Consider the following 24,858-nt stretch of genomic DNA (forward strand, 5'->3'; position numbering starts at 1 on the left):
ATCCTTGGTAAAAGATAGAGATGGAAAAGAAGTTCAAGAAATGGTCAGACAGGCCACTTCCTGTAAAGGAATCTCTCAGGTTTTGACCTGCCATTTGAGTTCTGTTATACTCACAGACACCATTCAAACAGTTTTAGAAACTTAGGAGTGTTTTCTATCCAAAGCCAATAATTATATGCATATTCTAGTTACTGGGCAGGAGTAGTAACCAGATTAACTCGGGTACGTTTTTTATCCAGCCGTGTCAAAACTGCCCCCTAGCCCTAACAGGTTAAACACCATGGGACCATGCAGCCATCATAGCGCTCAGGAAGGAGACACGTTCTGTCTCCTAGAGATGAACGTACTTTGGTGCGGAAAGTGCAAATGAATCCCAGAACAACAGCAAAGGACCTTATGAAGATGCTGGCGGAAACAGGTACAAAGTATCTATATCCAGAGTAAAATGAGTCCTATATCGACATAACCTGAAAGGCCGTTCAGCAAGGAAGAAGCCACTGCTCCAAAACAGGCATAAAAAAAGCCAGACTACAGTTTGCAACTGCACATGGGGACAAAGATGGTACTTTTTGGAGAAATGTACTCTGGTCTGATGTAACAAAAATAGAACCTTTTGGCCATCGTTATGTTTGGAGGAAAAAGGGGGAAGCTTGCAAGTCAAAGAACACCATCCCAACCGTGAAGCATGGGGGTGGCAGCATCATGTTGTGGGGGTGCTTTGCTGCAGGAGGGACTGGTGCACTTCACAAATAGATGGCATCATGAGGGAGGAAAATGATGTGGATATGTTGAAGCAACATCTCAAGACATCAGTCAGGAAGTTAAAGCTTGGTCGCAAATGGGTCTTCCAAATGGACAATGACCCCAAGCACACTTCCAAAGTTGTGGCAAAATGGCTTAAGGACAACAAAGTCAAGGTATTGAAGTGGCCATCACAAAGCCCTGACCTGAATTCAATTGAAAATTTGTGGGCAGAACTGAAAAAGCGTGTGGGTGCGAGGAGGCCTACAAACCTGACTCAGTTACACCAGCTCTGTCAGGAGGAATGGGCCAAAATTCACCCAACTTATTGTGGGAAGCTTGTGGAAGGCTACCCGAATTGTTTTACCCAAGTTAAACAATTTAAAGGCAATGCTACCAAATACTAATTGAGTGTATGTAAACTTCTGACCCACTGGGAATGTGATGAAAGAAATAAAAGCTGAAATAAATAAATCTCTCTAATATTATTCTGACATTTTATAAAATAAAGTGGTCATCCTAATTGACCTAAGACAGGACATTTTTACTAGGATTAAACGTCAGGAAATGTGAAAAACTGAGTTTAAATGTATTTGGCTAATGTGTATGTAAACTTCTGACTTCAACTGTACATACATACATTCATACATACAAGCATACATACATGCATACATACCCATATACATATATATACACACATAAACATTCATTCATATATATATATACATACATACATACACATATACACACTTTTTTTACAATATAGCTTTACTATTCCCCGCATCCCCTACCACCCCTCCCCCAATTGGAGTAAAGTAATAAACAATAACACTTAGGCTTCTACCTTAAGTTTATACACATTTTACAGACAATCTATTTTACAATAGCTATATTTTGTTTGTTTTTAGTCCTTCCTCTATTTCTGATGTCCATCCAGTTTGATTTCTATTTGGAACTGTGCTATTTCACAAAATGTCTGAACCTATATACATTTTACACACCCCATATGTTTTACATTGGTTATCTTGTTGTTATTTGTCCCCCCCTTCAGCTCCATTTAACCCTTCCCATCTATCTCTTAACACCATCCATTTTGGATTTCTATTTGCCATATATTTTTCAACTCTGCTGTGATGCTTCACAAAAGTACTCAACCTTTCTTTTCTCATAGCTTCTACATATTGTAAATTAAAAAAAATTTTTTTTGCTAAAATAATTATTATATTATTGATTGATTGACTATGACTTTTCAAATCACCCAGTATTGCTATCTGCAGCGTTACTTCTAGGTAAATGTTGCAATTCTTCAGCCTTTCCTGGACCTGTGACCAAAAACGAGCTATTTTATTAGGATCCCCATTAGCTGTTGCAAAAGCAGCAACTACTCTTCCTGGGGTCCACACAAAACATGAAACATAATAGAGAAGGACATAATACAGAACATCATTAGACAAGAACAGCTCAAGGACAGAACTACATACATTTTTAAAAAGGCACACATAGCCTACATATCAATGCATACATACGAACTTTCTAGGTCAAATAGGGGAGAGGCGTTGTGCCGACAGGTGTTGCTTTATCATGTATCATTATTTTTGAAACCAGGTTTGCTGTTTATTTGAACAATATGACATGGAAGGAAGTTCCATGAAATAAGGGCTCTATATAATACTGTACATTTTTTTGAATTTGTTCTGGATTTGGGGACTATGAAAAGACCCCTGGAGGCATGTCTGGTGGGATAAGTGTGTGTGTCAGAGCTATGTGTAAGTTGACTATGCAAACAATTTGGGATTTTCAACATATTAATGTTTCTTATAAAAGGAAGAAGTGATGCAGTCAGTCTCTCTTCAACTCTTAGCCAAGAGAGACTGTCATGCATAGTATTTATATCAGCCCTATGATTACAATTAAGAGCAAAATGTGCCGCTCTGTTCTGGGCCAGCTGCAGCTTAACTAGGTCTTTCCTTGCAGCACTGGACCACACGACTGGACAATAATCAAGATTAGAGCCTACAGAACTTGCTATTTGGATGTGGTGTCAAAAAAGCAGAGCATCTCTTTATTACGGCTAGACCTCTCCCCATCTTTGCAACCATTTAATATATATGTTTGACCATGACAGTTTACAATCTAAGGTAATGCCAAGTAATTTAGTCTCCTCAACTTGTTCACCAGCCACACCATTCATTACCAGATTCAGCTGAGGTCTAGCACTTAAGGAATGATTTGTACAAAATACAATGCTCTTAGATATAGAGATGTTCAGGATCAGTTTTTTACTGGCCACCCATTCCAAAACATACTGCAACTCAGTGACTTCATTGACTGTGGTTCCTGATGCGTATATGGTTGAATAGTCAGCATACATGGACACACATACTTTGTTTAATGCCAGTGGCAGGTCATTGGTAAAAATAGAAAAGAGTAGAGGGCCCAGACAGCTGCCCTGCTGTACACCACACTTTACATGTTTGACATTAGAGAAGCTTCCATTAAAGAAAACCCTTTAAATTCTATTAGATAGATAGCTCTGAATCCATGATATGGCAGAGTCCCACCCTTCAGCCCCATTCAACCCCTCCCATCTATCTCTTAACACCATCCATTTTGGATTTCTATTTGCCATATATTTTTCAACTGTGCTGTGATGCTTTTTCAACTGTGCTGTGATGTTTTTTCAACAACAGATTATGGTCAATAATATCAAAGGCTGCACTGAAATCTAACGGAACAGCTCCCACAATCTTCTTATTACCAATTTCTTTCAACCAATAATCAGTCATTTGTCAGTGCAGTACATGGTGAGTGCCCTTCTCTATAAGCATGCTGAAAGTCTGTTGTTAATTTGTTTACAGAGAAATAGCATTGTATTTGGTCAAACACAATTTTTTCCAACAGTTTGCTAAGAGCTGGCAGCAAGCTTATAGGTCTGCTGTTAGAACCAGTAAAGGCCGCTTTACCATTCATGGGTAGCGGAATTACTTTGGCTTCCCTCCAGGCCTGAGGACAAAGACTTTCCTCTAGGCTCAGATTAAAAATATGACAGATAGGAGTGGCTATAGAGTCAGCTACCATCCTCAGGAGCTTTCCATCTAAGTTGTCAATGTCAGGAGGTTTTTCATTATTGATCGTTAACAATTATTTTTCCACCTCTCCCACACTAACTTTACAAAATTCAAACTTCCACTGCTTTTATTTCATTATTATTTTTTTATGCATGAATATAATTGCTCTCTGTTTGTCATGGGCATTTCCTGCCAAAGTTTGCCCACTTTGCCAATGAAATAATTATTAAAATAATTGGCAACATCAAATGGTTTTGCGATGAATAAGCCATCTGATTCGATGAAAGATGGAGTTGAATTTGTCTTTCTACCCATAATTTCATTTAAAGTTTTTTTTCCATCATTCTATATATCATTGATCTTGGCTTCATAATGAAGTTTTTTTTCTTTTTGTTGAGTTTAGTTACAGAATTTCAGAATTTGCAGTAAATAAGCCAGTTATATGTACAGCCAGACTTATTAGCCACTACTTCTGCCCCATCTCTTTCAACCATAAAGTTTTTCAATTCCTCATCAATTCATAGAGCCTTAACATTTCTAACAGTCAGTTTCTTAACTGGTGCATGTTTATCAATAATTGTAAGAAGCAATTTCATAAATTCATCAAGTGCAGCGTCTGGATGCACCTCATTAATCACATCAGATCAAGAAATATTTTTAACATCATCAAATAAGAGTCACAGCTAAATATTTTGTATGATCTCTTATATACAATTTTAGGTCCAATTGTTGGAACTTTGGCTTTTCCTGGATATAGCCACTATATTGTGATCACTGCATCCAATTGGCACAAATAGGGTGGACAATGATCCTGTTGTAGCAGATGTACGCAATGTACCCACGCGCTCTGGCAGATTTCATGGCTGGGATCAGTTCTTTCCTCTTCTGGCGCACAGCTTCAGGATAGTCCTCGTTGAGGAAGATATATGTTCCTCTCAAGTTCTTGGCTCTTTCCAGAACAGCTACCTTGTCCTTGAACCTCAGGAACTTGACCACTATCGGCCTGGACCTATCACCTGGGCCGGTGATAGGTTTTCCAGTCCTGTGGGCGCGCTCCACCTCAACCTTCCTGTGGTCCATCTTCAATTTCTCAGAGATCATTTCCTTCACTTTGTCCTCAGACTCCATCCAGGTCTCATGTGGAGTTCTGCAATTCCATCAACGATCATGTTGTTTCCTCTTGACTGTCCCTCAAGATAGTCTGATTTATCTGTAATTGTTATCATGGATTCACACAAAGAACTGATGTCCTCTCTCAATGACTTACAGATTGCTGTCATATTGCCGTTCTCCTGTTTCAACTCGTCGAGCTGACCCTGGGAGAACTGCAAACTGTTCTTCAGGTCCTGGACCTCTCTGGTCAGGTCGTCCATTCTTTTGTTAGTAGAATCCATGAGTATTTGGACAAAACACTTGAAACTATTTTATTGTTGTTGTAACAACTGCTTATAGGTCTAAATAGTTTATAGGTTTAAAAGATCCTTCACATGTGATAGAGAGACACCACTGGCACTGTCCTCAATGGTACTCCCGCCGGCTTTGGTCTTTGTCATGGTAGCTAGCAACGTATGTTAGGCTGTTACTCCTCGCAGTTCCAGACAGGGCAGGTCACGGGGAAAATTGAAAACAACAAACAGCAAGGATCTAGCCAGCCTCAAACCTGGGACAATCCGCGGTCCCAGGCTCAATGGCTAACTGTGTCGCGGGCTGCATTTAAGAACACCTCGCTAGCTTGATATCCAGCTAGCTAGCAGCTAGGCTAGCTGTGACACCAAATAGCTCCTCAGACCTGTCCTTGGTTGGCAGGATCACTGGAAAGATACAAGCAGTCCCAGCAACTGATGCCAAATGCGTCCCGGGATCCAACATAAGAAGCTAGGTAGCTACCAAGAACTTTCCAATATACTTTTAAACAACAAACTTTCCAAACAAACAAAACCGAGCTCTTCCTCGTTCCACGTACAACAGGAATATATGATCTAATGACTCTGCCTCCTTGCAGCAAAATCTGCAGAGCTGGGAAGATTGTATCCCCCATATAAATATAACATTCTATTGTTTGCAAGAATATTGTATACTCATTTAAATTGAAAAATTCCATGTTTTGAATTTGCCGTTGTTTTGCGTTTCAATTCCTAAACCACGTGCCATGGAATCAGTACATCGAAAATCTCTTCCACACTATTTTGCAATTTATATGGCACAGCTGTCAATTTGTTGGTCCTTAAATGAAATTGGTATTTTTTTACCATTTATGGTCTTTAATGCAGACCCGACAGACAAGTTCCTTACTTTTTCCCCCTTCTACTTGCCTCTTCCATTTTTGTGGTAATGTTGCAATTAGTTGGTTGTAATTTTGGATAGAGCAGACATTTCCATATGTCTGTGTTAGCTGCATGTGTGACATAACTCCACCAGTCCTATTTATGATATCATTTACAAAAAATGTACCTTTTTTAAACATTTTAATAAAAAAATATGTATTTTTTTATTTATTAGTATATTTGAGTTTAACCACAATATTTGTTGTATTATTTGTTCTGTCTTTTCAGGTGGATTAAACTGAAATTGCAACCAACTTTCTAAGGCTTGTTTAAAAAAAATAGATATACTGCTCAAAAAAATAAAGGGAACACTTAAACAACACATCCTAGATCTGAATGAAAGAAATAATCTTATTAAATACTTTTTTTCTTTACATAGCTGAATGTGCTGACAACAAAATCACACAAAAATAATCAATGGAAATCCAATTTATCAACCCATGGAGGTCTGGATTTAGAGTCACACTCAAAATTGAAGTGGAAAACCACACTACAGGCTGATACAACTTTGATGTAATGTCCTTAAAACAAGTCAAAATGAGGCTCAGTAGTGTGTGTGGCCTCCACGTGCCTGTATGACCTCCTTACAACGCCTGGGCATGCTCCTGATGAGGTGGCGGATGGTCTCCTGAGGGATCTCCAAAACAGACCTGGACTAAAGCATCCGCCAACTCCTGGACAGTCTGTGGTGCAACGTGGCGTTGGTGGATGGAGCGAGACATGATGTGCTCAATTGGATTCAGGTCTGGGGAACGGGCGGGCCGGTCCATAGCATCAATGCCTTCCTCTGGCAGGAACTGCTGACACACCCCAGCCACATGAGGTCTAGCATTGTCTTGCATTAGGAGGAACCCAGGGCCAACCGCACCAGCATATGGTCTCACAAGGGGTCTGAGGATCTCATCTCGGTACCTAATGGCAGTCAGGCTACCTCTGGCGAGCACATGGAGGGCTGTGCGGCCCCCCAAAGAAATGCCACCCCACACCATGACTGACCCACCTCCGAACCGGTCATGCTGGAGGATGTTGCAGGCAGCAGAACGTTCTCCACGGCGTCTGCAGACTCTGTCACGTCTGTCACGTGCTCAGTGTGAACCTGCTTTCATCTGTGAAGAGCACAGGGTGCCAGTGGCGAATTTGCCAATCTTGGTGTTCTCTGGCAAATGCCAAACGTCCTGCACGGTGTTGGGCTGTAAGCACAACCCCCACCTGTGGACGTCGGGCCCTCATACCACCCTCATGGAGTCTGTTTCTGACCGTTTGAGCAGACACATGCACATTTGTGGCCTGCTGGAGGTCATTTTGCAGGGCTCTGGCAGTGCTTCTCCTGCTCCTCCTTGCACAAAGGCGGAGGTAGCGGTCCTGCTGCTGGGTTGTTGCCCTCCTACGGCCTCCTCCACGTCTCCTGATGTACTGGCCTGTCTCCTGGTAGCGCCTCCATGCTCTGGACACTACGCTGACAGACACAGCAAACCTTCTTGCCACAGCTCGCATTGATGTGCCATCCTGGATGAGCTGCACTACCTGAGCCACTTGTGTGGATTGTAGACTCCGTCTCATGCTACCACTAGAGTGAAAGCACCGCCAGCATTCAAAAGTGACCAAAATATCAGCCAGGAAGCATAGGAAGTGAGAAGTGGTCTGTGTTCCCACACCTGCAGAACCACTCCTTTATTGGGGGTGTCTTGCTAATTGCCTATAATTTCCACCTGTTGTCTATTCCATTTGCACAACAGCATGTGAAATTTATTGTCAATCAGTGTTGCTTCCTAAGTGGACAGTTTGATTTCACAGAAGTGTGATTGACTTGGAGTTACATTGTGTTGTTTAAGTGTTCCCTTTATTTTTTTGAGCAGTGTATTTTGGAGATGATTTCATTTTCAAATAACAGAAAGTGAGCAGTTATAATCTGAAAAAAGGGAAAAAGGCCATTCTTGAACATGGGGTGAGACATTCTTATTAATTTACTAGAGAACCATTTAGATTTTAAGTATAACTTTTGTATGACCCATGCCTTAGTGAGAGGTCTAATGCTTTAATATTTAATCATTTCTGCCCTCCGAATTCACATTTGTTATATAAATAGGCCCTTTCAATTTTGTCTGGCTTGCTATTCCAAATAAAATAGAAAATGTTTTTGTTCATAATCTCAGCAGAAGAAGAAATATCCCTTTTTCAGGATCCTGTCATTCAAAGATAATTCGGAAAAATCCAAATAACTTCAGGCAATCTCAACGCTGTGTGTTACAGGGAAGACATCCTCCTCCCTCATGTGGTACCCTTCCTGCAGGCTCATCCTGACATGACCCTCCAGTATGACAATGCCAACAGCCCTACTGCTCGTTCTGTGCGTGATTTCCTGCAAGACAGGAATGTCAGTGTTCTGCCATGGCCAGCAAAGAGCCCGGATCTCAATCCCATTGAGCATGTCTGGGACCTGTTGGATCAGAGGGTGAGGGCTAGGGCCATTCCCCCAGAAATGTCCGGGAACTTGCAGGTGCCTTGGTGGAAGAGTGGGGCAACATCTCACAGCAAGATCTGGCAAATCTGGTGCAGTCCATGAGGAGGAGATGCACTGCAGTACTTAATGCAGCTGGTGGCCACACCAGATACTGACTGTTACTTTTGACCCCCCCTTTGTTCAGGGACACATTATTCAATTTCTGTTAGTCACATGTCTGTGGGACTTGTCAGTTTATGTCTCAGTTGAATCTTATGTTCATACAAATATTTACACATGTTAAGTTTGCTGAAAATAAATGCAGTTGACAGTGAGAGGACGTTTCTTTTTTTGCTGAGTTTATCATTTAAAAAGCAGGTCACTAGGTGTAGGCAAAACCACAAGCAAATAGGTAAACTGTGATATGACTTAAGAGTTAATCAGGGTGATTTTTCCACAAATAGACAGGTATTTTCCTTTCCATGGTAGCAAGAGCTTATCTATTTTGGCTTACTTTCTATAAAAATGTATTGAAGTGAGATAATTTCTATGTTCACATCCCCGTCAGACCATTTTATTGGTAAACTACATGGTATTGTAAAAGTTGACTTTTTTAGTGATCCAATACCGTACACATCATAATTTGGTTTTAATCCAAAGAGGTTAGAAAAAGTATCTAGATCATCTATGAGGCTGTGGAGGGATTCTAATTGTGGTTTTAAAAGAAATCATGAATCATCAGCGTACAATGACACCTTTGTTTTTAAGCCACGGATTTCTAATCCCTTAATATTATTGTTGGATCCAATGTTAACAGCTAACATTTCGATGGCAATAATAAATAGACATGTCTATAGTGGACAACCTTGTTTTACTCCTCTTGACAGTTTAAAACTTTGAGATGTAGCCATTATTTACTATTTTATACCTAGGGTTACTATATATAACTTCAACCCATTGATAAGAGTTTCTCCAAAATTGAAGTATTCTAGGCATTTATATACAAACTCCAGTCGTACTTTATCAAAAGCCTTTTCAAAATCAGCTATGAAAACCAGGACTGGTTTCCCCGATATTTCATAGTATTCTACTGTTTCCAGTACTTGTCCTAAATTATCTCCAATGTATCGTCCATGTAAAATAACTGTCTGATTAGGATGAATAATGACAATACCTTTTTAGTTCTATGCGCCAAGGATTTAGCTCAATTTCTTTTGCATCACAACAGTGTAAGAGGCCTCCAATTTTTTAAATGGACTGGATCTTTATATATATATATATATATATATATATATATATATATATATATATATATATATATATATATATATCCACTTGGATCCTGTTTCAGTAATAATGAAATCAGACCTCCTTGCTGCATGTCTGATAATCTACAGTTTATATAGGAGTGGTTAAAACACGCTAATAATGGTCCTCTGAATAAATCTAAAAAAGTTTGATATACTCATCCATATATTTACATGTACATATTCTCATTCGCCCCTTTAGATTTGTGTGTGTTAGGTATTTGTTGGGGTATTGTTAGATTACTTCTTAGATATTACTGCACTGTCGGGACTAGAAGCACAAGCATTTTGCTACACTCGCACTAACATCTGCTAACCATGTGTATGTGACAAATACAATTTGTTTTGATTTGTTGAGGATCATGGCTAGACAGCAATTTTAAGGTCTTGACATAGATTTTTAAGCAGATTTAAGTTGAAACTGTAACTTGACCACTAAGGAACATTCACTGTCTTCTTGGTAAGCAACTCTAGTGTAGATTTGGCTTTGTGCTATAGGTTAATGTCCTGCTGAAAGATGAATTCCTCTCCCAGTGTCTGGTTGTAAGCAGACTGAAGCAGGTGTTCTTCTAGGATGTTTTGCTTAGCTTCATCACAGTCTTTGCCAATGTCAAGCACACCCATACCATGATGCAGGCACCACCATGCTTAAAAATAAGGAGGAAGTTATTCAGTGATGTGTTGTATTGGATTTTCTGCAAACATAAGGCTTTGCATTGAGGCCAAAAGTGTATCCATTTGCCATGTTATATTTTTTTTGGTATGACTTTGGTGCTTTGTTGCATGTTTTGTATATTTGAATTCTTCTTTTCACACTGTCATTTAGGTCATTATTGTGGAGTCGCTACAATGTTGTTGATCCATCCTCTGTTTTCTCCCATCACAGCCATTAAACTCTGTAGCTGTTTTAACATCACCAATGGCCTTAGCAGTTTCCTTCCTGTCCTGCAGCTCAGTACAGAAGGATGACTGCGTCTTTGATATGTCTGGGAGGTTTAATACATCATCCATAGCATAATTATTAACTTGAGCATGCTTAAGGATATATTGAATATCTGATTTGTTATTGTTACCCATTTACCAATCACTGTCCTTATTTATGAGGCTTTTGAAAAGCTCCCTGGTCTTTGTAGTTGAATATGTGCTTGAAATGTAATACTTGACTGAGGGACATTACAGATGCTGAATGTATGGGGGACAGAGGAAGGGGTAGTCATAAAAAATCATGTCAACCCCTATTAGTCCATATAACTTATTATATTATTTGAGCTAAATTTTACTTCTGTACTTAATTTGGCTTGCCTAAAAAAAAGGGGCTGAATGCTTATGCAACGACTATTTTAATTATTACATTTTATTCACCTGTATATATTTGTCTAATTTTCTGATCAATGACAAAAAAGTATCATTAAATCTGTTTCAATCCAACTTTGTAGCACAACAAAATGTGAAAAAAGTCCAAGTGGGTGTAGACTTTCTAAAGGCACTGTAGGGATTAGGGTGCCATTTGGGATGCATCCAGGGTCAGCTGAGCCAGCCCCAGCTGTAAAGTAGACATCAATGGGCTGTTAATTAATACACGCCCAGGAAACATCAATGGCCTCGTTGGAAGAAACCTAATGATCGATACCTGTCTGGTTGAATTGTAATAATTGATTGTTGTGTGGAACCAGGTGGGGTGGGAGAGTGTGTGCGTGTGTGTTCTGCGTGTGTGGGTGCCCATGCACGTGCCTGTGTGTGGCTGTATCTTCAGAAACCCTCACACCCTTCACAGCTACTGTAACCAGCTAACACAACACACCATGCTGACTATTCACAAGCCGTAATAATTTTCACAACTTTTTATCGGTACAGTAAAATCAGACAGTTTGACTGATTCCTTGGATAATGAAACCAGAGTGGCAGACGCTGCATGGGGTTATCTGACTGGAAAGTAGCCAAGCAAATATTCCTCGCTCCTTATTGTAATTTAATGGAGTCATTTGTCAATCAAACTTCTTATTGAGCAAATTCAATTTGGCTTCACTAATGTGATTATAAAGGCTACGTTCGTTACCCTTCAGCCAGCCTTTAGGCTGTGTCCCAAATGGCATCTTATTATCTATAGTAGTGCACTATGTAGGGAATAGGGTGCCATTTTGTGGGTCTCGCGCCATTGAGCCGCAGCTAGTGCTCCTCTATTGGACTCTGCTGGTCAGCACTTCACTTGTGATTAATAATATGCTGAAGGATGAGAGGCCAGTATGACCTAGAACATGACCTAGTCCTCATACATTAACCCCTTGGTGGGCCGTATAGCTGGTATGCACCACAGCAATGCACTTCCACTGGGAAATGGATGAATTGAAAGAATGTGTCCATGTCACATTACTTTAGGCCATGTTAGAAATTGAAATTGTACATTCATTTTGTGCTCAATTTGTGTCAGTGTAGACGAAAGGGCAGTACGGCGACATGCTAGCTCTGACAGAGCTGGGTAACATTTTCAGCAGCTGACATCGGGGTCTCTCTGCATGGAGGTGATGGGCACAGCTGCCACTCACTCATTCACAGGTGTGAGAGCGCCATGGGTCGGCCGAGGATGACACATAAGCGCACAGGCATTCACATGGCATAAATGGCACGCACGCACACACACAAACACGGACACAAACACACACACACACATACAGAAACAGACATATATACACACACACACACACACACACACACACACACACACACACACACACACACAGAAACAAACACACAGCCACTGACTCATCATAGCAAGTTGAAGAACATAAATATATTAACAGAGCAATTCAATTGGGAGTAATTCATCTACCTGTACTAGTGCTGTAAGGACTATGAGGTCATTCAATATGCATGTGAACTGGAAACTGCTGCCATGGTTTGAACATGAAATCCCACACCCAGTGTGGAATCAAAGTATTGTAGGAACTTAACAAACATTTTCACTACCCTTAAAGGTATTTCGACACCATAAATCCAAACTACACACGACAGTATTGTGAGTGCTCTCATGAACCATAAAATCTCAGAACAGGAGAAAAATAACTTGGCAGCCATTAGCAAATTAGTATTGGCCCACTAGTTGTCTGGCAGGTCTATTTTAGGCATCTATTTGTGTCATTAGTATGGCTCTGTGTCTGTGTCTAATTGACTCTCTAGTTGGCGGCCAGGTCTTTATTTAATAATATGACTCTTGTGTTACTGTGTGTCCATCAGGAAAGCGGTGAAGGCCACTCTGGTGCTGCTGCCTCTCCTGGGCATCACCTACATGCTATTTTTCGTCAACCCGGGAGGGGAGGATGAGGTCGCCCAAATTGTCTTCATCTACTTCAACTCCATCCTGGAGTCTTTTCAGGTATGCCCAGGCCAAATGAAAAGTGTTATAGAGGGTTTGAGAACTTTTTTGATGCTGTAAACATTCTGAAGCATATAATGTGTCACAAAAAATAGATGTAGGCTACAGTACAATGTAGTGCTGCTCACACTGCTCATCTTATCTTCAATGTTTAACACTGTTTCTCTCTCCTCCCCCTCTTCTCTTGCCATCTTTCCCTCTCTCTCTGTCCTCCAGGGCTTTTTCGTGTCAGTATTTTATTGCTTCCTGAACAGCGAGGTAAGCAGATTCATGTTTGTCCCATGATCCCCCACCGCTCACACTATACCCGTAATGCGTTTTTCTTTCCAATCCCCCCTCCTACTATCCCTCCCTCTAACCCTCCTCTCATTCCTCCCAGGACTATTGGAAACATGTCTACTTGGCACCATTTCATGCAGAGCTAAAAATGCCCTAAAAATGTATTGTGTCGTCTAAAATGCAAGCCAAGCAGCAGGGTTACCTTGGACATGCAGATTTCCTCCACTGGACAGCAGAATTAATAGGATCACAATGAGCTTCACCCTGGCCCAACACAGATATACAGGCCCCATGTCAGAGGCTGCATGGTGCCATGGTCAAAGGTAGTGCACTATATAAGGAATAGGATGCCTAAATGGATTTGACATAAAATATTAACCGGTGAGAAACCTAAATCTGTCTGGAGTTACAAAAGATTGCTTGCCCTAAAACCTGAAAAACCCTTGGGAGAGCTGTGAAAGTACCCTTGCTACACAGCTTGATGTAAACATTGCAGTTTCCTCCTCAGGTATCCCATTCTCCCTGGAGTAATCTGTCTCAACAGGAGACTATTCGGGTCATGTCTCCTGGATAACTCATCCGTGTATTTTGGTTTATAAATGCATTTATTTTACCTCAACATTACAAGAAGAGTCAGGAAGGATGAAATTAAGCCTACACACTAACGCTGAAAAGAGATCAATGTACAGTATGTTAGCATGACGCCACTTAGTATGGCAGATATCTCCCACTGAGGTGCAGTTAGGGCAAAAGTGGCCACTCAATAGACGTGTGCTGGCAGATTACTTAGCTAATCAACCTCTGTTTCTCCTGTCGGCTCGCTAATGTCGAGCAGCCGCTAATTTGTTGCTCTTGATGGTATCATGGGACTACATCCAAAGGACAAATTGTGGAGTTCGGCGGTTGTTCAAATGTTATCATGAATCATCAGCGATCTGTGAAGCAAAGCCAGAGAGGACCGAATGTTTTTTTTTCTGCTTCTTTTCACCATTTACAACATACGGAGAACCAGAGTAGTACTAACCTCAGACACAAAAGTAAATGTTATTAACTATCCTTCTCTACTCTGATATTCTAGAAGAAATGTCGTTACTCAAGCAGAAGGAAAGAGAGTAGAAAGAGGTGCCGCTTTTTCCGTACCAGTCAGCCGCGGCCAACTTCAATCACTGGTATTTTAGCATTCCTATCTAATACAGCTCTCCTTCACACTCACACAGTGTAAGCTCGGCTAATGACCTAACTGATATTAACGCTAACCAACTGCACTGAAATCATGATGAACAGCAGGGTTTAACTATCTTCTCCAGAATCTTCTTTTAATAACTCCTATGCTGCTAGGAGACCTCTTGAAGCAATACACACAACCCTGACTCTAATGACAGACTTAAAGCATGCTACTAGGGGAAAACCTAGCCAAGCCAAAACAAAGATTCACTCACCTTGTTCTAACCTCACTAGCAGGGAGAAAATGCTCTTTAAATTGGATCTGTTTGGTATCTACGTGTGTAGTCCTGAGTAAAAAACCCTGTGTGAAAAGACTGAGCCATACCTGGATTGTGGTGGTAGCTATGGTGTATTTGTTCAATATTCCAGAGTCCGGACGGAATCTTTTTGTAGTGTGTGTCAAAGCCACTGGACCCCATAAGCTGATAAACGCATTGAATGTCATGACATGTATTGAATCCCATGAAAAGCAAGTGGTGGTCAGAGTAAAACGTTCTCAGAACCTCCCTGCAGCCTAAAAATAAACGTCCCCAGAACAGGCAAAACGTTCAACAACAAAAAAACGGTCAGTTTTACTGGTCAGTAAACATATGGCTGTGTTCCCACAACCAGTGTGAAACTAAAAACATATTTTCCTACAACACATGATTCCACATGTGAAAGGTTATGTGATCACATGTGAAAATCCACGGGAAATATCATCACATGTGAAGTGTTCCAAAACTAAATGCAAAATATCATCACGTGAAGTGTTCCAAATCCATATTGTTTCACATGATTTCACATGTGTAAATCCAAGTGAAGTGTTCCAAAACTAAATGGAAATGTCTCATTTGAAATCCTGTGATTTTCCATGTCAAACCTTAATTTCTCTGGTGACTCCTTAGCCTTACACAATTGCCTTCGCTATTTTGAAATGTTAATGATTTGACACTCATGGCAGGCTGTGTATAAGATTGTCAATCCTGTCAGGACAATAGGCCAGTTTAATTTTCACACCCACTCACACATAAGAAAAAGAGCAGGCCAAACTCTCAGCCTAGCCTATACTACAGTAATCACCTCCAACCTTATGGAAATAAATGTGAAACTCATATTTGAGTAGATCTGACATTCACCTACAATAACCTGTGAATAATTATAGTGTAGTGCAAAACGATACGTCAAAGCTGCATAGTGTTATTAGACTAACACAGGGTTCTTAAACCTTTTCAGCCTGGTACCCAAATGAGAAATTCTGTTTTCCTGGAACCCAAGCTTATGAAAACATGCAACTATACGTACAGTTGAAGTCGGAGGTTTACATACACTTAGGTTGGAGTCATTAAAACTCGTTTTTCAAGCACTCCACACATTTCTTGTTAACAAACTATAGTTTTGAAAGTCGGTTAGGACATCTACTTTGTGCATGACACAAGTAATTTTTGCAGACAGATTATTTCACTGTATCACAATTCCAGTGTGTCAGAAGTTTAACATACACTAAGTTGACTGTGTCTTTAAACAGCTTGTAAAATTCCAGAAAATTAAATCATGGCTTTAGAAGCTTCTGATAGGCTAATTGACATAATTTTAGTCAATTGGAGGTGTACCTGTGGATGTATTTCAAGGCCTACCTTCAAACTCAGTGCCTCTTTGCTTGACATCATGGGAAAATCAAAAGAAATCAGCCAAGACCTCAGAAAAAAAATTGTAGACCTCCACAAGTCTGGTTCATTCTTAGGAGCAATTTCCAAACGCCTGAAGGTACCACGTTCAACTGTACAAACAATAGTAAGCAAGTATAAACACCAAGGAACCACGCAGCCATCATACCGCTCAGGAAGGAGACGAGTTCTGTCTCCTAGAGATGAACGTACTTTGGAGCGAAAAGTGCAAATCAATCCCAGAACAACAGCAAAGGAACTTGTGAAGACGCTGGGGGAAACAGGTACAAAAGTATCTATGTCCACAGTAAAACGAGTCCTATATCGACATAACCTGAAAGGTTGCTCAGCAAGGAAGAAGCCACTGCTTCCATAAAAAACCCAAACTACAGTTTGCAACTGCACATAAGGACAAAGTTAGTATTTTTTGGAGAAATGTCCTCTGGTCTGATGAAACTAAAATAGAGCTGTTTGGCCATAATGACCATCGTTATGTTTGGAGGAAAAAGGGGGATGCTTGCAAGCCGAAGAACACCATCCCAACCGTGAAGCACGGGGGTGGCAGCATCATGTTGTGGGGGTGCTTTGCTGCAGGAGGGACTGGTGCACTTCACAAAATAGATGGCATCATGAGGGAGGAAAAGTATGTGGATATATTGAAGCAACATCTCAAGACATCAGTCAGGAAGTTTAAGCTTGGTCGCAAATGGGTCTTCCAAATGGACATTGACCCCAAGCATACTTCCAAAGTTGTGGCAAAATGGCTTAAGGACAACAAAGTCAAGGTATTGGAGTGGCCATCACAAAGCACCGAACTGAATCGTATAGAAAATTTGTGGGCAGAACTGAAAAAGCGCATGCAAGCAAGGAGGCCTATACACCTGACTCAGTTACACCAGCTCTGTCTGGAGGAATGGGCCAGAATTCACCCAACTTATTGTGGGAAGCTTGTGGAAGGCTACCTGAAATGTTTGACCCAAGCTAAACATTTTAAAGACAATGCTACTAAATACTAATTGAGTGTTTGTAAACTACTGACCCACTGGGAATGTGATGAAAGAAATAAAAGCTGAAAGAAATCATTCTCTCTACTATTATTCTGGTGATTAAAGTGGTGATCCTAACTGACCTAAGACAGGGAATTTTTACTAGGATTAAATGTCAGGAATTGTTAAAAGAATGAGCAATACCTGGGTTGTGGTGGTAGTTATGGTGTACTTGTTCAATATTCCAGAGTCCGGGGGGAGTCTTTTTGTAGTGTGTGTCAAAGCCACTGGACCCCACAAGCTAATAAACATTTTGAATGTCATAACATGTATTGAATCCCATGAAAACCAAGTGGTGGTCAGAGTAAAACGTTCTCAGAACCTCCCTGTAACCTAAATATAAACGTTCCCAGAACAGGCAAAATTTACTTTTCAGTTTTACCGGTCAGTAAACCCACTGGACCCATTAATGTAAAAAATATATAATTGTCACGTCCTGACCAGTATAGGGGTTATTTGTATTTGTAGGTTGGTCAGGACGTTGCAGAGGGTATTTGTTTTATGTGGTTCGGGGGTTATGAGTATTGTAGAGGGGTGTTTTATTTATGTATTACGGGGTTTTGGTGTATGTTCTGGGTTTTGTTACTACGAGGCTTTATACGCACCGAAAGGCAAGGCGGAGAGGAGCCCTGACTTAACTTCCCGGGTGTACAGGAGAGAGCCGCGGAGCAAACCGGAGCCAAGAATGGAGTCAAGCACGGAGCTTGACGCGAGATTCCGGAGGGAGGTACTGGTGGAGAGGGCATGACTGAGCAGGCGTGCAGAGGGGCGAGCGATGCATTACGGCGTGATGCACACTATCTCGCCCATCCGCACGCACAGTCCGGTACGGTCGGTACGGGCTCCGCAGCGTTGCCATGCTAGAGTTGGCACTCAGCCAGGAAGGAGTGTGCCTGCTCAGCGCATCTGGCCGCCAGTGCGTCTCCTCGGTCCAGCTTACCCTGCACCTGCTCAACGCACGGAAGCCCTCACTCTCCAGCACAGCCCAGTTCGCCCTGTGCCAGCGCTCCGCCCGTGCCGGGCTACAGTGGCCATTCAGCCAGGATGGGGTGTGCCAGCCCTGAGCTCCAGACCTCCGGTGCGCCTCCAAGGCCCAGTGTGCCCCGTGCCTGCTCTGCGCACCCAGTCTCCTGTAAGTCTCCCCAGTCCGGAGAGACCAGTACCAGCTCCACGCAGGAGGCCTCCAGTGACACTCCTCAGCCCAGAGCCTCCAGCGACGCTCCTCAGCCCGGAGCCTGTCACGTCCTGACCAGTAAAAGGGGTCATTTGTCATTGTAGTATGGTCAGGGCGTGGCAGGGGGTGTTGTTTTGGGGTTGGTTTGTTTCATGGGGATTTTGTTCTAGTTTTCATTTTCTATGTGTGGCCGGGTATGGTTTCCAATCAGAGGCAGGTGTCTTTCGTTGTCTCTGATTGGAAGCCATACTTAGGCAGCCTGTTTTTTCCTTTGGGTTTGTGGGTGCTTGTTTTCCATTATAGTCTTTGTACCTTACTGAACTGTTAGTCATTGTATTTTTTCTGTTTACGTGTTCTCCTATAATAAATTAAGATGAGCACTCTACACGCTGCGCCTTGGTCCCCTTTCATCGACCGTTATGACATTAGGAGGTTATGGATAAGACCATGATCATTTTTATTTGTCAGCTGACAGCCGAGCATGGATAGTCATGTCACCACCATACGAAATAAGACCATCGATAGTTATTGGAAAGGAGCATCTGTAATGTCTACGCTAATAAATCGGGAAGCAAGTACAGGGAGTGAATTTAATAAATAAACAAACATGGAACAAAACAAGAAACACGAGTAGCGTACAGACATGACACAAACAGAAACAACGACTCATGGGGAAAGAACCAAAGGGAGTTACAGATATAGGGGAGGTAATCAGGAAGGTGATGGAGTCCAGGTGAGTCTCATGAGGCACAAGTGTGCGTAATAATGAGTAAACTGGCGACAACAAGAGCCGGAGAGGGGGAGCAAGAGTAGACGTGACAGTACCCCCTCCCTGACGCACGGCTCCAGCCACAGGACGCCGACCAAAGGGACGGTCGCGAGGACCAGGATCGCTTCTGCTGAGGCATGGGATCCCGACAAGCCAGCTGAGTCACGGAAGCCTGATGAGCTAGCTGAGGCATCCCCTGTAGCTTCGGCAATGGAAGCCTGATGAGCCAACCGAGGCTTGAGAACCTATCAAGCCAGCTGAGGCATGGAAGCCTAAAGAGCCATCCCTGGTTGCGTCAGCAGCCGCCCTTGGACCCGACGTCACCAGTTAAAAAAAAGCAAAAAATAAATCCCTGTTGCTTCCTTTGGTGAGGCACTATTCTGGATCGTCAACGCTAATAAATCGGGAAGCAAGTACAGGGAGTGAATTTAATGAATAAACGATCATGGAACAAAACAAGAACCACGAGTAGCATACAGACATGAAACACAAAACAATATAGCCTGGGGAAAGAACCAAAGGGAGTGACTGATATAGGGGAGGTAATCAGGAATGCGATGGAGTCCAGGTGTGTCTCATGAGACGCAGGTGCGTGTAACAATGGTGACAGGTTTGCGGAATAATGAGTAAACTGGCGACAATGAGAGATGGAGCGGGAGTAGACGTGACAACATCAAGCTCATCACCGTGCACTTTCACCACCCTGTGAAGTTCATAACTTATTTAAATCTGTGCATGCTTTGCCAAGTCGCAGTGGGAGGATCACACAACATAGCATAGTGTGAATCCAAGTTTACTTCAAAATGATGGTTATTATGTCAATATTTGCCGATAAAAGCGTTTCTACTGCAATTGTCGCATATTCTATTTCAGACCAAGAAATTTGCCCACGTATTTAGTTTTGTCGACAAATTCGCTGTTTCCAACAGGCTTGTCTTTACATGTTTTATCCGATGTACTTTACTCGAATAAAAAGGTTTGATGGAAACCTCTTTTGTGTGAAAGGCTTCCAGTCTCTGAGAAAAGAGCGGGAAAGTGATTCCTTTTTTTTTTATCCATGAAATCACTCCCACCGTGTACTCCGACTGTCAGGCAGCTATTCTATCTACAATCATTAATATACAGTATGTTATTCTAATTCTGTATTAAACACTCAAGGCTCTTTTCGCAGACATAACCAAATGTGTCTTTACTGCGGTCACACCCCTACTGTACACAGTCCTCATCCTCTGTGACATATTTCCTTCAATTCCACAGCCAACTGTGTGAAGTGTTCCAAAGGGCCCTGCAGGGTTTCACATAATATAAAGTGAAAAGATAGAGCTGCTTGATGCTCTAGTTCTTTAGAAGCAGATGAAAAAACAGAACAGGTTGGCTTTAATTAAATATACTGCGATAGACGTCTGTGTTTTGGTAGAATCATGGATACAAATATTATGCCTATGAGCGTTAATTGTCAACAAAAATAAACAATTTCCTGCTGCAGAAAGAGAGTGTTATTCAAGATGTGGAAGCTCTATGGAGCACACAGTTTCATGAATATAAGTTTAGAAAGGGAACAACCCAAACTTAGATTTTGATCTTTTCAGCATACTTAAACCAGGGAGCCAAAGAACATAGTGCTGCTTCTCCTTTGTAAACTAACTTATTAGTGAGAAAGGGGCCTGTACGCTTATCCTTTGATACATCCAGTCAAAGTTTGGGCTTCTAATGAGGTTAATAAAATCCAAAAGCAAATAAGGAAAGTAGTTATCATGTCACCGACTTGTTATTAGAGAATACATGGTGGTCCTCATGGTGTGGCAGAAGTTCAGTGCCTTATAAGCTTCCGTCTCCCTCTCATTTGTAATCCCATGGCACTGTCCCAACACTGTCCACTTCTCCTTGGTTACCACAATTTGGAAATTGCATAAATGAGATATTTGAATTAGGTGAAAACAATTAAATGGAAACTCACTTAACGTGGCAGTTAACTATAAGTGGTATTCAATCAAACTGACATTGACTATTTATATAGTTTCTGTGAAGAAAATAAATATAATTGTTACGTTACTTTAGTCAACAATTACACTGTCAGACCAAACAAAATTTGAATTTTCTCTCTTTTTCTCCGTCTCTCTCTCGCTCTCTCTGCTATCCTCTCAGGTGCGTTCTGCGGTTAGGAAGAGATGGCATCGCTGGCAGGACAAGCATTCAATCAGGGCTCGGGTGGCGCGCGCCATGTCCATCCCCACGTCGCCCACGCGGGTCAGCTTCCACAGCATCAAGCAGTCCTCGGCTGTTTGAGGACCAACAACACTCTGCTTTGGCTGAACGCCCCCGTCTAACCTCTCACCGCCAACCACCCCTCCAACATGTCCCCCACAGAGCACCTCTTTACCCTCTTCTCTCCAAACCAACTGAGGGAAACAGCTACCATGATAGTTCACACAGGGTACACTTGGTCTATAAACATAGACCTCACATACCCCCTCCCAGGGAACGGTGACCTCTGTAGTCTCTCGCCTGCTAATACATTGAGGTACGTTCGCTCAGTGCATTCCCTCTGAAAGCTACAGAGGGTCAGGATGACAATGGCCAAACCAAGTAATGTCAAGAGCTGACTTTTTGCCAAAAGGCAGCACAGGGAATTAGTACAATCCCTGTGGCGTTGGCAGATTCAGTTGAGAAGTGACTTTTGATGTCAGATAAAAAAAAATATCACATTTGTCAGTAAGTCCAGTGTTCTCTTATTGTTTTTTATTCTGCAAAATCCAGAAATTGGAGTCCATATGGATGGTGTTGGAGTCCATATGGGTGGAGTTGGAGTCCATATGGATGGAGTTGGAGTCCATAAGAATACTTTGAAAGTGGAAAGAAAATGGTACTGGGGCACGTGCTTGTATCAGTGTCAAATACATGATCCCTGTTGGACTAACTGACCTGTTCAAGATCATTGACACAAACAATTTGATTCTTGTTCCTTTGCATGTTTTTATTTTCTGTGGAGAAATCTTTGACCTTCAAGCTGGCTATGCTTACTGGCGCTGCATCGTAAAGCGAATGACCGCCATGGACCATTCATTTCATGTCTGTCCAGACTACTGTCTCTAGTAAACATTCTCCCATTCCTTCCTTCTGTTTTTCTGATTAATTATTATCTTCATAGAGACCATGTTCTGATGTTAAATCTTTGGCCACCATTGAAGATGGATGCCTTCCCCATTATCCTTACAACAACAACAACCAAGGCATTGTGCAAGCGGAAAAAGTGATGTGACATCCAACACTGTTACTAATGTGAATGAACTGTGAAAATTGGTACACACTGTCAAATCTATCTAGAGGACAAAACAGTTGTGTTTGTGTTTCCCAGTTCTTTCAGGAAGTAAGAATTTAGCATATCTCTCCTCAAATTGTGATGACTTCTTCTCCTCCCTTTCATCTTAGCCTTTTCCTGGGACTCAAACGTAACGTTGGCTTAGAGATAGTCAGACCTGGGGGGGTTGAAGGAAGAGCGGCAGTTTAACATCAATAAGGCATTTCACGCCTGGTAAGGTTGAGTTTTTTTGAGGCGCAAGCAAATACAAACACACACATATGGAGAGGACTTATCATAGGCTACAGTATGCACCATAACTGAAGATATGTTTTCTGTTGCGCAAGGTTGTAAAAGGTGTTAATCTTCAACCGATTAAGCACTCCTTTATAAAAGCACTTTTGTTTATTTCAAATTCCAAAATTACCAGGACCGTAATAAGATACCGTCCACTTTAGTATATCATTGTTGAAAGCTGGATTGGGAGAAATGCCAATTATTAATATAATTATTTTGGCTAGATATGTTAAGGTCTGAGAGGAATGTGGATGTTTTGGTTGCTTCATCTCTGCAACTTGCAAAACTTATCTATACTAAATCTTCAGACTAAATCATTTTGTTCTTCAAACTCTTTCTTGCCATCAAACAGGTAATATGTTATATTGCTATTGTGTCATAGAAGGTACCCACTGGGCACACACTGGTTGAATCAACATTTGTTTCCACATCATTTCAACAAAATTACATTGAACCAACATGGAATAGATATTGAATTGACGTCTGTGCCCAGTGGGTACTGACAATACTTTGCTGAAATTCTGCAAATCTTTCAAATTGAACCACCCATTATGAAGGACCATAACAAATCTGATAATCATTCCAATTCCAGAACATAAAACCATTTATCAGATATTGTCATGCACATAGCACAACTTTTTATTTTTGAATGACACATGAATAAGTCAAAGTAACTAGGAAAAGATTAACACAATGTCTGGCAGATGATTGAGTGAATGCTGACTTTTTGTGGTTTGTTCTGACAAAGGGGAATAGAGTTATGCATATTCAGATAGACGTTGTCTAGACAGGACCAGTCTCAAATGTATTGCAGTAGGATTCCCCTCTCTCCCTCTTTCTCTCTCTCTCTCTCGCTGAAAAATATTGTAATTATGAGTACAAAAGCTGAAATAATTCACAATCATCAGCTCCCCAAAAGTTCCCTTCTTTTTGTTGTTTTGTACATTGGGTAATGTGGGAGCCCTCCCAAAAAGCTTGTGAGCTTGAATCTCAGGGCTCAGAGAACCATTTGGCTTCCACACACTACCCCACACAGCACAGGATGAAACCAATTAAGACCAAAGTTTTACTTGGTGTTGTTAAGATGGCTCACCCCAGTAGGTAGAGCTGTGAGAGGACTGTGAGAGCTATAATGGCCTCACCCACAAGGACTTCTCATCTGCCTCTCTCTCTCATGCGCATGGTCTGCTAATTAGCGTGGTCTGCTAATTAGCTCTATCTGCAGGGAAGTCACAGCTAGTTTGTCTGAAAGCTGAGAGCCAGGGACAATTCAGGGAAGAGAGAATAGTACCAAAGCCTGTATCCTGACACTGTTCCCTGCTGTGCAACATCTCTATGAATGAGCGAGTGAATGGAAGAACCGAGGATTAAATGAAAAAGGCTTTTGTGGTATAGATAGGAACTGAGACTTGCTGGGATTTGACTTAGAATGTTCCCCCGGGCATAGCTGCATGAAGTAGGGGTTGCTGCAGCCCCCCTGATAATTTAAAAAAGTATAACAAAAACGGTGAAAGCACCCTCACTCCAAAACATCTTCCTGCGGCCATGCCCCCAGGCCATAGTTCACAACCAGGGACCGAAAAAGGGATTGTTTAGATATTTTTCTTTAGGGTTTGAAAGGAATAAAGTGCTGTTTTTCATGTATTTGTTCGTACAGACTTTTGTGCTTATTTGGTACACAATTATGACCAGTATTTTCAAAAACTGGTTGAATCATCATTTCAACCCAAAAATTCAATGTCATGTTTAATCAACGTGGGAAACTGATTGGATTTTTACATTTATGGGATTTGTCTTTTTTTCACCCAACTTTTAACCAAAATCAAATGACAGGGTGGCATTTTTGGTAGATTTCACGTTGAATTCACGTTAGTT

The 24,858-nt window shown here is 41.5% G+C and overlaps 1 protein-coding gene across 1 annotated transcript in view; it reads left to right on the forward strand.

The window, feature by feature from the left end:
* Positions 1–24,627, forward strand: part of LOC106600876 (corticotropin-releasing factor receptor 1) — a 182,928-nt gene extending 158,301 nt beyond the window's left edge. The window contains exons 12-14 of the mRNA XM_014192620.2: positions 13,112–13,250; positions 13,467–13,508; positions 21,534–24,627. Coding sequence (XP_014048095.1) covers positions 13,112–13,250; positions 13,467–13,508; positions 21,534–21,674 — 322 coding nt within the window. The 3' untranslated portion in view covers positions 21,675–24,627. The remainder of the gene's footprint in view (positions 1–13,111; positions 13,251–13,466; positions 13,509–21,533) is intronic.
* Positions 24,628–24,858: the final 231 nt, after the last annotated feature.

Source organism: Salmo salar, chromosome ssa03 (assembly GCF_905237065.1).
Source record: "Salmo salar chromosome ssa03, Ssal_v3.1, whole genome shotgun sequence".
NCBI lineage: Eukaryota > Metazoa > Chordata > Actinopteri > Salmoniformes > Salmonidae > Salmo > Salmo salar.